Consider the following 14,308-nt stretch of genomic DNA (forward strand, 5'->3'; position numbering starts at 1 on the left):
ATAGATTGAATCAGATTATATATTCACGAGTAGATTTAGGCACAATTTGGGTAAACAACTTAATTAAACTTCTTTTGAAAAAATAGTTTAAACAATAAATGATTATATTAAAAGTAGTTTATAAATAAGTTATTTTGTATTTGGATTTTTAGTTATAAAAGTTTCTATTTTATAGAAATGTGATAAAAAGTAATAACCTTATGAGAGAAGTCATTTTTTTAATTTCTCTATAAACTTCTAAATAACTTTTTAGAAAACTGTAATTTAATTTTAAAAATTGTATCAAACATTAATAATACTATTTTTTATAAGTTAAAAATTAAAAACAAAATATTTTTAACACTTCTCAAATAGGTCCTTAGTATTGCCAGCTCTGTTTATAAATTTTGGACTGTGACTAAGAAAGTTGCGGGCCGAAAATTCAGCAACCTTCTCTTTCTCGATTTTACTATTTAGTAAGAGAAGAATAAGAACAAAAATAGAGAACATAAGAAAAAGAAATTATTGAGTGGCACATTTCTCGAACAACCGAATTTGGGTTGAAATCTGGCCTTAGCCACTAGAAGTCGATTAAAAAAATATTTGTATGGTTTTTGATTGTTTGCTAGTACTATGTACCGTGTGAGTTACCCGTTTGTGGTTGAGAGTTAAATAAAATATTGAGAAAAAAAGGTAGACAAAAAAACTCATTTTTAGCACGCGTAAAACAGTTTTTATTTTTATTATAGAGAAGGTAATGTTGTAGGACAGCAATATGGAGAAGCAATATATTTTATAGGCGTATGGTATCAAAAAACTACTAATTGAATGGTGCGAGTGTTTTCAGACAAATGGAACGGTCCGATTTTAAAAAAAATATAATAATCAATTTGGACCATTTAATTTGATTTTTGTTCTATTAAAAAAAAATTTTATACAACACAGACGATCCGATTTGATTCTTCTAAATAACACGGACGATCCGATTTGATTCTTCTAAATTTCAAAATTTTTTCTCCTATAAATCGAATCATCCGATTTGTTCATAATATGTTTTTTTAAACATAACTCGTATGGTCCGACTTATCTATAACAAAAAAAAAATGAGCCCGCGTAGAATGGATCTGTTGTATTAAGGTAAAAAAAAAAAAAGGAAAAAGAGTGGGGAAACTCTAACTCTAATTCTGTTTTATACTTCCGCATCTGAGTATATCATTAGGGACTGGAATATCCGAATTTCTCATGACCAATGGTTGTGCAGATTGATTGGCTAAATTTAACTTAGATCAGAAAGCCTACACCTAAGTGTGGAACACCTCTCCTGCTCCTCTTGTGACTATGCTATCTTGTGATGTTTCGGGTCCTTCAACCCAACTCTATAATTTTTCTTAGCTTGCTTTGTTTGGGCTTCAGGTCCCATTGTATACAAAAAAAAAATAATAATAATAATAATAAATAAAAAAAAAATTAAGACAAAAAGAAAACAGAAAAAAAAATTCTTATTGGTTTTCGAAAAGGAAATCATTTTGAGACTTGGATCAAAAAGAAAAAGAGAATGCTTATTAATTAAAGAAATTTAACATAATACATATTTATGTAATCCATAATTATTTACCTGGATTTTTGGTTGACTTGAATCAAAGGCCGTTCACCACTAAGAAGTGGCACTCTACCGAACCCATCTTACAATACACGCATCAAGAACTAACAATACTAGATCCAACCCTCAAAGTTCTCTAGTTTTCTTAAGCCGCACATTGTGCTACCATGTTACTATACTCTCTTCTTTATTAATTGCTTACGTTTATTTTCACATTTTCAACTTTTTTGCGCTTCTATGTATATATACTTCAAACAAATAATCCCTCTGTTTCCTTCCTCTGCATATATTCAAACAACTTCATCATAATTCCAACCTTAATTAACATGAAGAAGCCACCAATTCAAAACCTCACCAGACTCCACCCTATGATCAAATTCATCTTAGCCACCATCTCAACATTTTGTGCCATCACCCTCTGTGTTTCAGTGCTACTCTTGGCCACAACAAAGATAGTCAACGTTGACCATTCATCACATCATGTTTCTGACCCTACAACACTCAATCACCTTGTGTTTGGAATCGCCTCTAGTGGAAAATCATGGCCTAGAAGAAAAGATTACGCAAAGCTATGGTGGAATCACAACAATGGAATGAGAGGGTGTGTTTTTGTCGATACTCTTCCGAGCAATGATACTAATAATTCTTCTTCTCCTCTTCTTCCTCCTCTCTGTGTCTCCGAGGACACTTCGAAATTTCGCTACACTTACCGGCGGGGAGGCCTCCGATCCGCGATCCGTGTGGCGCGTGTTGTTAAAGAGATTGTAGCATTGAACCATTCTGATGTGAGGTGGTATGTGTTTGGTGACGACGACACGGTGTTCTTGCCGGAGAATCTTGTGAAGATTCTGTCAAAGTATGATCATAGGCTTTGGTATTATGTTGGTGCACACACTGAGATGTATGAAGGGTGCCAGGTTTTTGGTTTTGGAATGGCCTTTGGTGGTGGCGGTTTTGCTATAAGTGCTCCTCTGGCGAAAGTGCTAGCCAAGGTTTTTGATTCTTGTATAGAAAGGTATACTCATCTATATGGAAGTGATGCAAGGGTCTACTCTTGCATAACAGAACTTGGAGTTGGCTTGACACATGAACCTGGTTTTCATCAGGTAACAATTTATTACTTTGGGAAAAAAATGTTGGATACTTTGGGTGACTTTTGTTTTAGAAATTTTAGAACAATCATGTTAGGTGTATACTAAAAATCAATGCATATAAATAAGTATTCGAGTAATTTATTTGTAATGTTCTTTTGGTATATATTGTGATTATGAAATTGGATTAGGTTGATCTAAGGGGAAACATCTTTGGCCTATTGGCTGCTCATCCAATGACTCCTTTGTTGTCCCTACACCATCCAGAAGCCATAGATTCAATATTTCCCAACATGACAGCAAAAGGAGCTCTTCAACACTTATTTGAAGCTGTAAAGGTCGATTCCCACAGGGTGCTACAACAAACTGTTTGCTATGACAATGAATCTTCATGGACAGTTTCAGTGTCATGGGGATATGCTGTCCAAGTTTTCCATAACAACATGCCCTTGCCAGAGGCAGTGAGAATCCAAAAGACTTTCAAGCAGTGGAAGGAAGGAGGGAGTGTTGTTGGAGGAATATACACTTTCAACACAAGAGAGGTTCACCCTGATCCATGTACAAGACCCTCGGTTTTCTACCTAGATAAGGTTTCTTATGGTAAAGATTTCTTCATCATAAGCAATTACAAGAAATCTTTTCAAAATTGCTCACATGACATGCCAACTAAGAAACTTGAAGTGATCAAAGTGGTCACAAATAAGCTAGACCTTGACATCAAACAGGTAATCTCAAATACTAGAAACATGACATTACTTTTGTAAATTGTAATTACATAATGTTATTTTATCGTTACCAGAGTGATCGCCCACATAAAAATACTTTTGTGTAAACTATTATTTAATGGTTTTCAATTGCTACTTTTACATGAATACAATTGTATATGAATTTTCACCTCATCATTATACAACTAATAACCTCTGTCTTTTGTGTTGCAGTTGCAGAGTCCTAGGAGGCACTGTTGTGATGTATTGCGCTCCACAACAGGTGACATGATGGAAGTTGCAATCAGAGAGTGTAAAGATGAAGAATTGATTTACATGCACTGATGGATCACAAAAGAGTTAAACCTATTTTAATATAAATTTAATTTTGATGTACTATCAGTATAAAATAATTTTACACGTGCATTTAATTACGTAACGTCATATCACTAAAAATAATAAATGTGACTATGTGATTGCACTATTATATAAAAGGTTTTATACTGTCAATACATTAAAATTAAACTCTTTTAATATACTCTAGTAGAAGGAATTTTTTTTGAAGAACCTTGCTACTTGCTAGTGTACTGTGTACATGATGGGATTGGAAGAGATTGTTGTAAAGGGACATATATTAATTCAATACATAATTCATAGATATTCTTACATTGAAAGTATAGATTGTTGACAAAAATTAAATGTAAGAAGTTTGTTAAGTTATTTATAGGTTCGGCATTTTCAGGTACAGCTTGCAAGAGTTGGCTCACAGGGTTCATCATAGCAATTCCTGCATTTAATAATAAAAAATAAAAGAACTTTTGAAACAAGAAATGAGATTGAATCTAATAAATGATAATTAGCAGCTCAATTAAAGTTATTTGTATACAGAGATCTGTATTATCGGGTTAGGTTCCTTGCATCGCCCTTGTTAATAATTATTGAATCTCTAACTAAATTACTTCTTAAATACTTGTTTCCTTTTCTTTATATTTTTCATGAAATAAAAGAGTGCATTTCACTTACTCAATATCATAGTAGCTAGAATCTCGATTTAACTCTTAAAATCTTCCGATATTACGATTTTAAATGAGTTTATCGATTTTACAAAATTTGTACTAAGTCTGACGATTTTACGAATTAAATCTTGTTAAGATTTTACGTTTTACGTTTTTTATTTACTTTTTCGATTTCACGTAAAATCTCGATTTTCTCTACCTTGCTCAATATATTAAGATAGGAAACACTTTTTTAATTTGTACGAAAAAAAAAGAATGGCAATGGAACAGATATTTAAGTACTCATATTCGTTGTGAACATTTATATATTACTCTTTTTTCTGTTTCATTATTCACGGATATAGTAAATTTGATTAAAAAAAAAACAGTTAATATTAAGCTACTGTTAGGATAACTAACTAAATATGGGATCATAGAAGTAAAGTTATTTGGGTCCATTGCAAGAGCATATTAGTTAGCTTATAAAAAAAAGAGCATATTAGTTAAAGTTAACATTGCTGCTCAATTGTAACCAACACATTATTAGAATAATTGTAAATTAAATTGTGAATAAATCAATTGACTAAATTGAGTCCGAATAAATTCATAAATATCTATAAATCATTCATACGGAACAAATAACAAATTTGTAGAAGAACAAAAAGTCTAAGAATTACATATTATTAAATAGATTTAAAACTTATATATAATCAATGAAATTTTGAAAGACTTTCCTAAACAATATTCATGGTTGTACCTTCTGACTTGAATAAATTATTCTTAATTAATATCTTTAAATTACTTTTGATTTTATTTTTGAAATAGTAACGTAAATTGTCGGTGAATAAACATAGACTTTGACAAATATAATTCCACAATTATGAAATTTGACTTTGAGACTCATTAATAATTGTAGAAAATGAAATAACTAATGAAAATTATTTCCTTTAAAACCTTAATAAATTAGTTTGGTTATTGGATATCATATTTATTAGTAGTATTAGAATTACTTGAGAACATACTCGTCCCATATTAGAATAAGCATGTCTTATCCAAATTTATTATATATTCGATTAATTATTGTAAAAATTCATCTATTTAAAATAGATCAGATTATTAGATCAGTCTGAATTGTCATCTCTAAAAAAATATATAAATTTCTACTGTATTATTAAAAAAAATTTGATATGAATTGAATTCAAGAGATTGTATGAATAAAAATATTCTATGTATATTAAAAATTAATGATTATATATATATATATATATATATATATATATATATATTGATTTGTATATTTTTAAATTAAAATTTGTCATAGTAGAATAATCAAAATTATAATAGACTAATAAGTAAACTTATTTATAATAGTATAATTAAAAAAATTGTGAGATTATTGATGTCAAATATATCTCTATGTAATGGGTAATTGATGAATATTTTTTATATACACTTAATATGATTGATGTAATTTTTTTCCTTGCCCTTGTTATAATCTTTCTTTAATTTGATTGAATCATATCTTACACTTCCTGTGTTTGGCAGCTCTGATCTCCTTTTAGACCGTACCATATGTTTAGTTAATGGCTTTGAGTGGAGTAGAATATAGCATAGGTGGTATACTAACATTTTCTTATCTTTGAATTGTTAATTTGGGATTCATTGAGTTTTATTGTATTGGATGGAGCGAAACACATATTTCATTTTACTCAATTTATCGTATTTAGGATCAAAATTTAGTTTAATAAAAAGAAACTAGAATGACAGTATTACTTTTTAAACCATTTCACTTGATAAAACTACTAAAATTGATCTAATAATAAATAATATAATTTAAATTATATTCCCATATAAGTATATAACTAAAATGACGTTCACTCCATTCATGTAGATGGATCTAAACGTAGCGTTAAGATTCGATTAGTGTAAGCAAAAAGAATCAAACGCCGACATTAGTCGTCACATGATAGATCCACATAGAGGATCCGGGAGTGAAGGAATATGCTCACTTTTCATGCATTCCAGGCCCAAAAATCATCCCTATATTTCAGTGCACAGAATCATACCACCAACTTTTTGTTTTTGATGTTGGAGTTGTAATGTTATTTTTTTTAAATTGTGTACAGTATTCAATTTGTAGAGATACATTAATCGAACCGTTCGATTTGTTTAATTTGTCTGAAACATAAAAATCAGATCGTTTAATTTGTGTTAAAAAAAGATTTAAAGTACAGAAATCAAAATTTTCAATTTGTGTACTTTTCATCATTTTAAAAAACACAAAAAATTATAGAGTATATCATTACTTTTACTTTCATAAAAAAAAAAAACCCCTCATATCACACCTGCTTCTAGATGAATTCTTCACAAATCTTGCCTTACATAGACACCTGTCCTTTCTTCTTTCATCTTTCTAAGCGGAGCAAAGCATGCTTTTCCCTCCTGTGAGTAAGAAAGTAAACACATAATCCTAAGCAAAGGTTTAATTCCGTCGTTTATTAAGATCTTATTTAATTATTTAGTAGAAATTTAAAAGGTTTAGATTAAATTATGACATGATTATAAAACTCTGTTTCATCCGCTTTTATATCACTCCATCATCTATCGTTTTACAAATTTATTATTAAATTATTTTCGTACCTTTTACTTTAGTATTTTTGTACTCAAGTTACTAAATGGTTTAACAACTTTGGTAACGCAAAAAAAAAAAAAATGTCACCCTTAATAAAACAGTGGCATATAGAAAAATAATCTGAAAATAGTATTGTATTTAGTAATAAATTTTCATGGATTCTTGATCTATACAAGGCATGCATGTTGCAGTGAATAATAATTTTGTTAGAACAAGGGGCACGTGGTTCTTATTTCTGTGGGAACAAGCCAACCTCGTGGACCAAATTAAAGAAGAAAGAAGTTACTATTACTCCAAAGAACGAAACGTTCATACAATTAAAAGTCTTCTAAAAAAGGATTTTTTACGCCGAGTTTTCTGCTACCACTATTGATTTGTTAATTTCTCACTACAATAAGAAATAATATTCTTTTAATCAAGTTGCAGTTACACCTAACTTTAATTTCTTTTCCTGTATACATACATACACAACTGTTGAATGCTGCAATATGCAGAACAATAACATAAAAATGCAGCAGCATCTGATGATGATTCAGAAAAGCACCAACAAGAGCAAAAGCCAATCTCTGAGAAACTTGATTCTATTACTCTCAACTTCATTTTGTGTCACTTATTACATCCTTGTATCAACTCAGCTTCTAGACACACCAAAGCAAATACTACAACACTTGAATAACAACTACTCTTCAAAACTATCATCATCATTACAAGAACATTATCCTTCAACCACTATTGACCATGTCGTGTTTGGAATCGCCTCCAGTGGAGATTCATGGCCTAAGAGAAAACAATACACAAAGCTCTGGTGGAACAATAAAACAATGAAGGGGTGTGTATTCGTGGACAAAACGCCAATCGAGAATGGTAATGACTCTTCTTCTCTTCCTCCTCTGTGTGTCTCTGAAGACACTTCCCGGTTTAAGTACAGTTACCGGGGCGGTCTTCGATCGGCAATCCGCGTGGCGCGTGTGCTCAAGGAGACAGTGGCATTGAATCATTCGGGTGTGAGGTGGTATGTGTTTGGTGACGACGACACGGTGTTCTTGCCGGAGAATCTGGTGAAGACGCTGTCCAAGTATGATGATAGGCTTTGGTACTACATAGGGTCGAATTCGGAGAGTTATAAACAGAAGTGGTTCTTTGGTTTTGACATGGCATATGGTGGAGCTGGTTTTGCTATAAGTGGTTCTCTGGCGAAGGTGTTGGCGAAGGTGTTTGATGAATGCATTCAACGGTATCCGCATGTGTATGGGAGTGATGGCAGAGTCTACTCTTGTGTCACTGAACTTGGTCTTGCTTTAACACTTGAACCCGGTTTTCATCAGGTACTTTCCTTCTTGCTTTTTATTTAATTTCACATGAGATGTAATAGCTTAAAGTCGTTAAATAATTTAATAAATTTTACGGCTATTTGTATGACTTATTTCTTGTGTGTTTTCTTAGTATTTATTGTCATGCTATATTAGATACAGTTATAGAATGAACCATGACTCTCATTTTAATAGATAATCATATTCTCTCTAAAGTTATAAGATTGTTCGGATGATTTTCTGAATATTTGACCCTACGAAGTTGAGGAACCTGTTTCTCGTCCAATTATGAATTAGGTCTTTCTTGAGAGCAAAGACATTCCGATATTTAAACTAAAGAATATTTCAGATGTAATTAGTATAGCTTTTATTATCTATTTTCTGGCTTATTTCTCAGTTTATATAAGGTGATCAGTTTCGTTAGTAAGGTAACAACTTTATTAATTAATGGTCTTCATGACTTGCTCGTTATGCTCATTACATAACATTTTAGATTTATTCCCTCATAATTGGGTGTTTATTTTAGGAATCCAAGGTTCTATTGCTCTTAGAGTAACTTGTTTTTTTCTATCCCATCCTAGATTTATTTCATTATAATATTTGGATTTTTTTTGTGCCGGGTTATTAAATCTAAAACTATTTTTTGAAGTAGAATTTATATGACTCAAACTTTGTTTGATTGCCATTTGTATTTAGATGTTTTTTTTTTGTTTAAATCTAATTTATAAAAATCAAATAGAAAAAACAATTGATTTTCTTTTCTATACTTTATCAAAAAATTCTACTTAATTAAATACTTTAATTAATATATATATATATATAATAGATAGTCGGAATTAGTTTTCATTACTATACTATATCATTGAATTACACTATAAAATTGTTTATGATATACTTTTTTGTTTTAAGAATTATATAGACTATTTTAGAACTAATTATAAAACCAAAACCTCTTTTATTATCATTTTAATTATCTAAAAGAATATGTAAAAAAAAATTATAGTAGAAAAATTTCCCTCGTTGCACGAGTATATAAATCTAGTTTAGTCTAACATTTCAAAAACTAAAAAACGTTCATGTTTTTTCTCTAGAGTCTAGATTGAAGAATTTGAATTTTATTGGGTTATTATTTTTGAGTGGCAGTAATTTTGCTTAATCATGTTCAGGTTGATTTGCGAAGAAATGCATTTGGGCTATTGGCTTCACACCCCTTAACTCCCTTGGTGTCTCTCCACCATCCTGATTACATTGATCCAATCTTTCCCAACATCAACACCACGCGTGCAAAATCTCTTGAGCATTTATTCCAAGCTGTCAATGTTGATTCCCAGAGGATCCTACAACAAACTGTGTGCTATCACAAGCGCTTTTCATGGACTATTTCTGTCTCATGGGGCTATGCTGTTCAGGTATACCAGCATCCTATGTTACTAACAGATGTTCTTAGAGTTCAAGGAACATTCAAACATTGGTCTGGGGGAGATGTTCTCTCACCACTCTACACTTTCAACACTAGAGGATTTCACCCTCATCCGTGTAAGAGGCCTACCATTTTCTATCTTCAAGATTTGTCCTATGCTAATAATAGTAAATTGAATGGTAGCATCGTAAGCAATTACAACAAGTATTTCCAGAATTGCTCATACGATGAGGCATCACCAAGGAGATTGGAAATGATCAAAGTTTTCTCAAACAAGTTAGAGCTAGATATCAAACAGGTAATATAAATTGTTACTTTGTTCAAATAAAGGTCGTTTAATTTAGGTTTAAATTATTCGGTTTGTTTTAGTTTCATAAAATTTTTAATTAAGTCTATATATTTTTTTCTTTTTAATTATGTCTTTATATTATTTTTAATTTTATAATTAAATTATTTTTAGTATAAAAAATATTAAAATTAACTAAACATTTTTCTACAAATTAAAAATATCTATAATTAAAAATTTGATTAAATATTTCATCACATATTTTTTGAAAAAAATATTCTATTGATTTTAATATTTTTTACATAAAAATAACTTAATTATAAAACTAAAAGTAATGTAGGGACTTAATTGAAAAGAAAAAAATTATAAAAATAAGAAATGCTATTTGTACACTAAAATAAGTTACTAAAAGTAGCCACCAATGTATTTGTGTATAAATACATGTGTAGTTTAATTTATTTTTAATGTGTATTTATGTTCTAGCATATATTTTATATTAATGGTTAACTTTGGTGACTAATTTTAGTGTACACCTAGTATAATCCTACAAAAACTTACGTGTAAATTTAATAAAATTACAGGGACTAATAGAGTAATTAAACTTTTAATTTAATTTTGGCATCTTTATTAGTGTATTAAAAGTGACATTTGTTTTAAGATGAATGTAGTGCACTAGTAACTAATGTTTTTGTGTTGCAGTTGCTGAGTCCAAGAAGGCAGTGTTGTGATGTATTGAACTCTAGCGCTAGCAACATAATTGAAATTGGAATTAGAGAATGTAAAGATGATGAATTGATTTACATGCACTGATGATAGATCATATTTGTTCAATAGTATGGATTTCATGTTACATTTGGCCAAGCTAAAGGCTTCAAAGATACCTTAATATTACTCAAAATTTTGAGATTTCATGTGTAGATGCCGACAGAGCTGCAATTCAAGCTGAAAAAAATCAGTTAGTCCATTAATCAACCCAAATTTTTACCGACACCGCTTCCTCTGTCCAAAGAAATTCAATCATCATTGAAAACCATGAGCAAAACAGAGAGAGATCAAGTGAACGAAGAACATATTGTTTTTGTAACGTCATAAATCGTAAAAGGTGATTAGGTGAATACATTGTGTTGGAAATTTGTTGTTCTTCCATTTCATATATTTATTAAAACTTAGTGATTATGAAATGGTGATGGAGATATTTATCAAAAGAAAAATGTTCTCTACACTAATTTCATATAATAATAACATAAGATTAGTCAAAAAAACTCAAAATGATAAGTATTTTAAATTATTTTAATTAATATATATATATATATTAAAAATATTATTTTATTATTTTTGTATACATTTTTTTATTTGTAATATGAAAAGTAATCAATATGAAACGAGAGAGTATAAAAAATTTATTTTTTATACAAGAAAAGAAAAGTATATATAAGATAAAAAATATTAAGAAATTATCAAAATTTATTATTTTTTATTATTATTTAGTCATTAATTTAATTTTTTTAATTTAATAATTTAATAATATATTTTATTTCATATTTTTTAATATTAATAATAAAAAATAATAAATTCTGATAAATATCTAATATTTTTTATAAGATATGCATATAAAAGAATGACACAAACATATTATTTCTCTGATCATAAAAGGTGTTACACCATCCACGTTGGAATAATATAAGAATTTCAGTACTCAACAATAAAACAATGTAGAGGGGATAAAAGTACATATATCGGCTAGCTTTTTTAATATAAAAAAATATTAATATTTTTTTAAAAATAAAATTATTTAATATAATTACATATAAATGAACACAATTTGTTAAACATTCACAATTCACTTCAAATATCAATACTCAACTAAAATATCATTTTTATTTTCATATAGTAAAAGAAATATCAATATTCAATTTAAACATAGTCTTTATTTCCATAATAAAAATAATTTTTGACATATATGACTCTTCATTATTTGATCCTTACAATGTAACCATTCTAAGGTTTACTGAGAAATGGGTAGATCTCATATCTGATGTTGCAGCTTCCACCAACAACTCTACCACCTTGTTTGCCATCGCAGCAACTGGGAAGCTGGTGAATTGCGTCATGAAGGCATTTGTTGCAGTCAACGCTAGAAAGGTCTCTGGTGCACTGAGCCAACCCATAAACTCTCTCACACTCTCCAACCTTCAAGTCTCCGCTAGCATACAGTCTAGGATCCTCAGAAGCCTTAGAAGCAAGCAAACTCAACAACTCCTTAACCACATAGTTGAATGTTGCAGCATCACTCACGTTTTGCACGTTCAACAAATAGAACTTATTAGTGTTATCAACTTGTCCAAAGAAATCTGTGTCCGAGTACTTGACCTCGCAGTTATCGTACCATATCACGGCACCTTTGTTGTACGGACAGAGACTGCGGAGTTCTTTGGCTGCATCGGTGACACAAGTTTTGCAGTCTCCAACGGAGGCGTCGCCGCGGCAGAGGGCGAGGCCGTAGGCTTGTTGGTTCTGGAACTGGCCAAAACCCGTTGAAGGGGTTTTGTAGATGAGTGAGTTGATGAGAATTTTCAGGTTTGATTCGTAGGGGGTGTAGGGTGTGTAGTTTCCAGTGTTGGAACAGAAATGGAACAGAGGAGGGTTGTCATTGGCGGCTCCATGACATGTTTGGACAAGAAGAAGAAGAAGAGTATTGATTAGGAGAATAAGGGTTTTGGGAGTGAAGATTATTGATGATGAGGACGAAGACATGTTTGTCAGTTTGTGTTTAACTTTTGAAGTAATATTATTTGATGACACGCTCAATTTATAGTGAAATAATCGTCAGTAATTCTATGTTGTGCATGTTTTAAAATTAAAGGTTGACATTTTCTATTGACTTCTTCTGATAGTTAATTATTATTGTATACACAATTTGACAATGTCACATATATATGGTATTCGTTGCTTGATGATTACTTTATCAATGCATAAGAAATTGACATATGTTACGGCCTGGCCCAATAACCGCACGGGTCGGTCCGACCCGATCTCCACCCGACCCGGACACGTGCCCTCCAACCGACCCGGACACGCGTCCTGTACGGTTCGCACGTGGCTGCAGGACAACGTCCTCGGAAATATGGGCCTGTCCTCGTCTTGGGGCCCACTACTGACATGTATATAAGGGGAAGATTGGCTCTTCCCCCGAGGTACGTCACCTTACACATCACTTCCCCTGCTTGTACGATTTCTGACTTAGGCGTCGGAGTGTCTTTGCAGGTGGCACCCCCCCTTCGTCCATCCACCAGCTCAAGTGCTCGCCAGCTCGGCTAGTCCGCTACCAGTGCGACCCAAGTTAAGGCGTCCTCACCTACCCATCTTTCCACCTGTATACCCGACCTGTCCGGAATCCGACAACCGAACATTGGCGCCGTCTGTGGGGACTTCTTTGCCTGAATGGAAGTCGTGCCAGGTCCCGGCGACCGAGCTCGAGCAGCCGGAGCGGAAGGGGCAGCCTCCGTCGCCTCACAAAGGGGAGGCCGGAGATCCCCCCAGCGATATGCGACAACCCGACCATTCGGAGGAACGGGCGGCGATAGCGCCATAATAATGCAGGAGCTACGCCACAGAGTCCAGAACCTAGAACGACAGTTAGCCGACCGGGAGAGGGATGGATGGTCTACCGATCCAAGCTACACCCCGTCTCCCGGGGGCGAGGAAGAAGAGAGCTCTCACCGAAGCGGCTCACGACGTATATCTGCATCCCGGATGGAAGCAGAAGACACGCAAGAGGAATCACCCATTCCGAGAAGACGGAATGACATAGTCATCTACTCCCGCGGCAGACAAACTCGCCGCACGACAAGACGACGTGAGGACAGAGAAGGGAAATCTGAGAAAACACGACAACCTGTGATAATGGGTGTCACGCCGTTCCACCGATCTATCCTCGAAGTCTGGTTGCCGAAACGCTTCGACAAACCAACGGACATGAGGTATGACGGAACTCAAGATCCTCTGGAACATCTCACGGCCTTTGAGGCCAGGATGAACCTAGAGGGAGTAGGTGACGAAGTAAGGTGCCGCGCCTTCCCGGTGACCTTAGCAGGACCGGCGATCAGATGGTTCAATGGCCTCCCTCAAGGTTCCATCTACAGTTTCTCAGACGTCAGCCGCGCGTTTCTGGCTCAATTTACAACGCGAATAGCGAAGGCCAAGCATCCCATCAACCTCCTCGGGGTAACCCAGAGACATGGAGAGCCGACTAGGAAATACTTAGATCGATTCAACGACGAATGCTTGGAAA

General features: G+C 32.8%; 2 protein-coding genes and 1 pseudogene across 2 annotated transcripts; 2 read left to right on the forward strand and 1 right to left on the reverse strand.

The window, feature by feature from the left end:
• The first annotated feature begins 1,656 nt into the window (after positions 1 to 1,656).
• On the forward strand, positions 1,657 to 4,050 carry LOC112707026 (uncharacterized). The gene is made up of 3 exons (XM_025758580.3): positions 1,657 to 2,685; positions 2,862 to 3,395; positions 3,609 to 4,050. The coding sequence occupies exons 1-3, from the start codon at positions 1,906 to 1,908 to the stop codon at positions 3,717 to 3,719; spliced, it is 1,425 nt and encodes a 474-aa protein (XP_025614365.1). The 5' UTR covers positions 1,657 to 1,905; the 3' UTR covers positions 3,720 to 4,050.
• Positions 4,051 to 7,439: 3,389 nt separating this feature from the next.
• Positions 7,440 to 10,921, forward strand: LOC112707027 (uncharacterized). The gene is made up of 3 exons (XM_025758581.3): positions 7,440 to 8,326; positions 9,478 to 10,029; positions 10,717 to 10,921. Exons 1-3 carry the CDS (start codon positions 7,490 to 7,492, stop codon positions 10,825 to 10,827), a joined length of 1,500 nt encoding a protein of 499 aa, XP_025614366.1. The 5' UTR covers positions 7,440 to 7,489; the 3' UTR covers positions 10,828 to 10,921.
• A 998-nt stretch (positions 10,922 to 11,919) lies between these two features.
• LOC112707028 (antimicrobial ginkbilobin-2-like protein) lies at positions 11,920 to 12,806 on the reverse strand (annotated as a pseudogene).
• Positions 12,807 to 14,308: the final 1,502 nt, after the last annotated feature.

The sequence above is a fragment of the Arachis hypogaea genome, chromosome 8 (assembly GCF_003086295.3).
Source record: "Arachis hypogaea cultivar Tifrunner chromosome 8, arahy.Tifrunner.gnm2.J5K5, whole genome shotgun sequence".
Classification (NCBI taxonomy): Eukaryota; Viridiplantae; Streptophyta; class Magnoliopsida; order Fabales; family Fabaceae; genus Arachis; species Arachis hypogaea.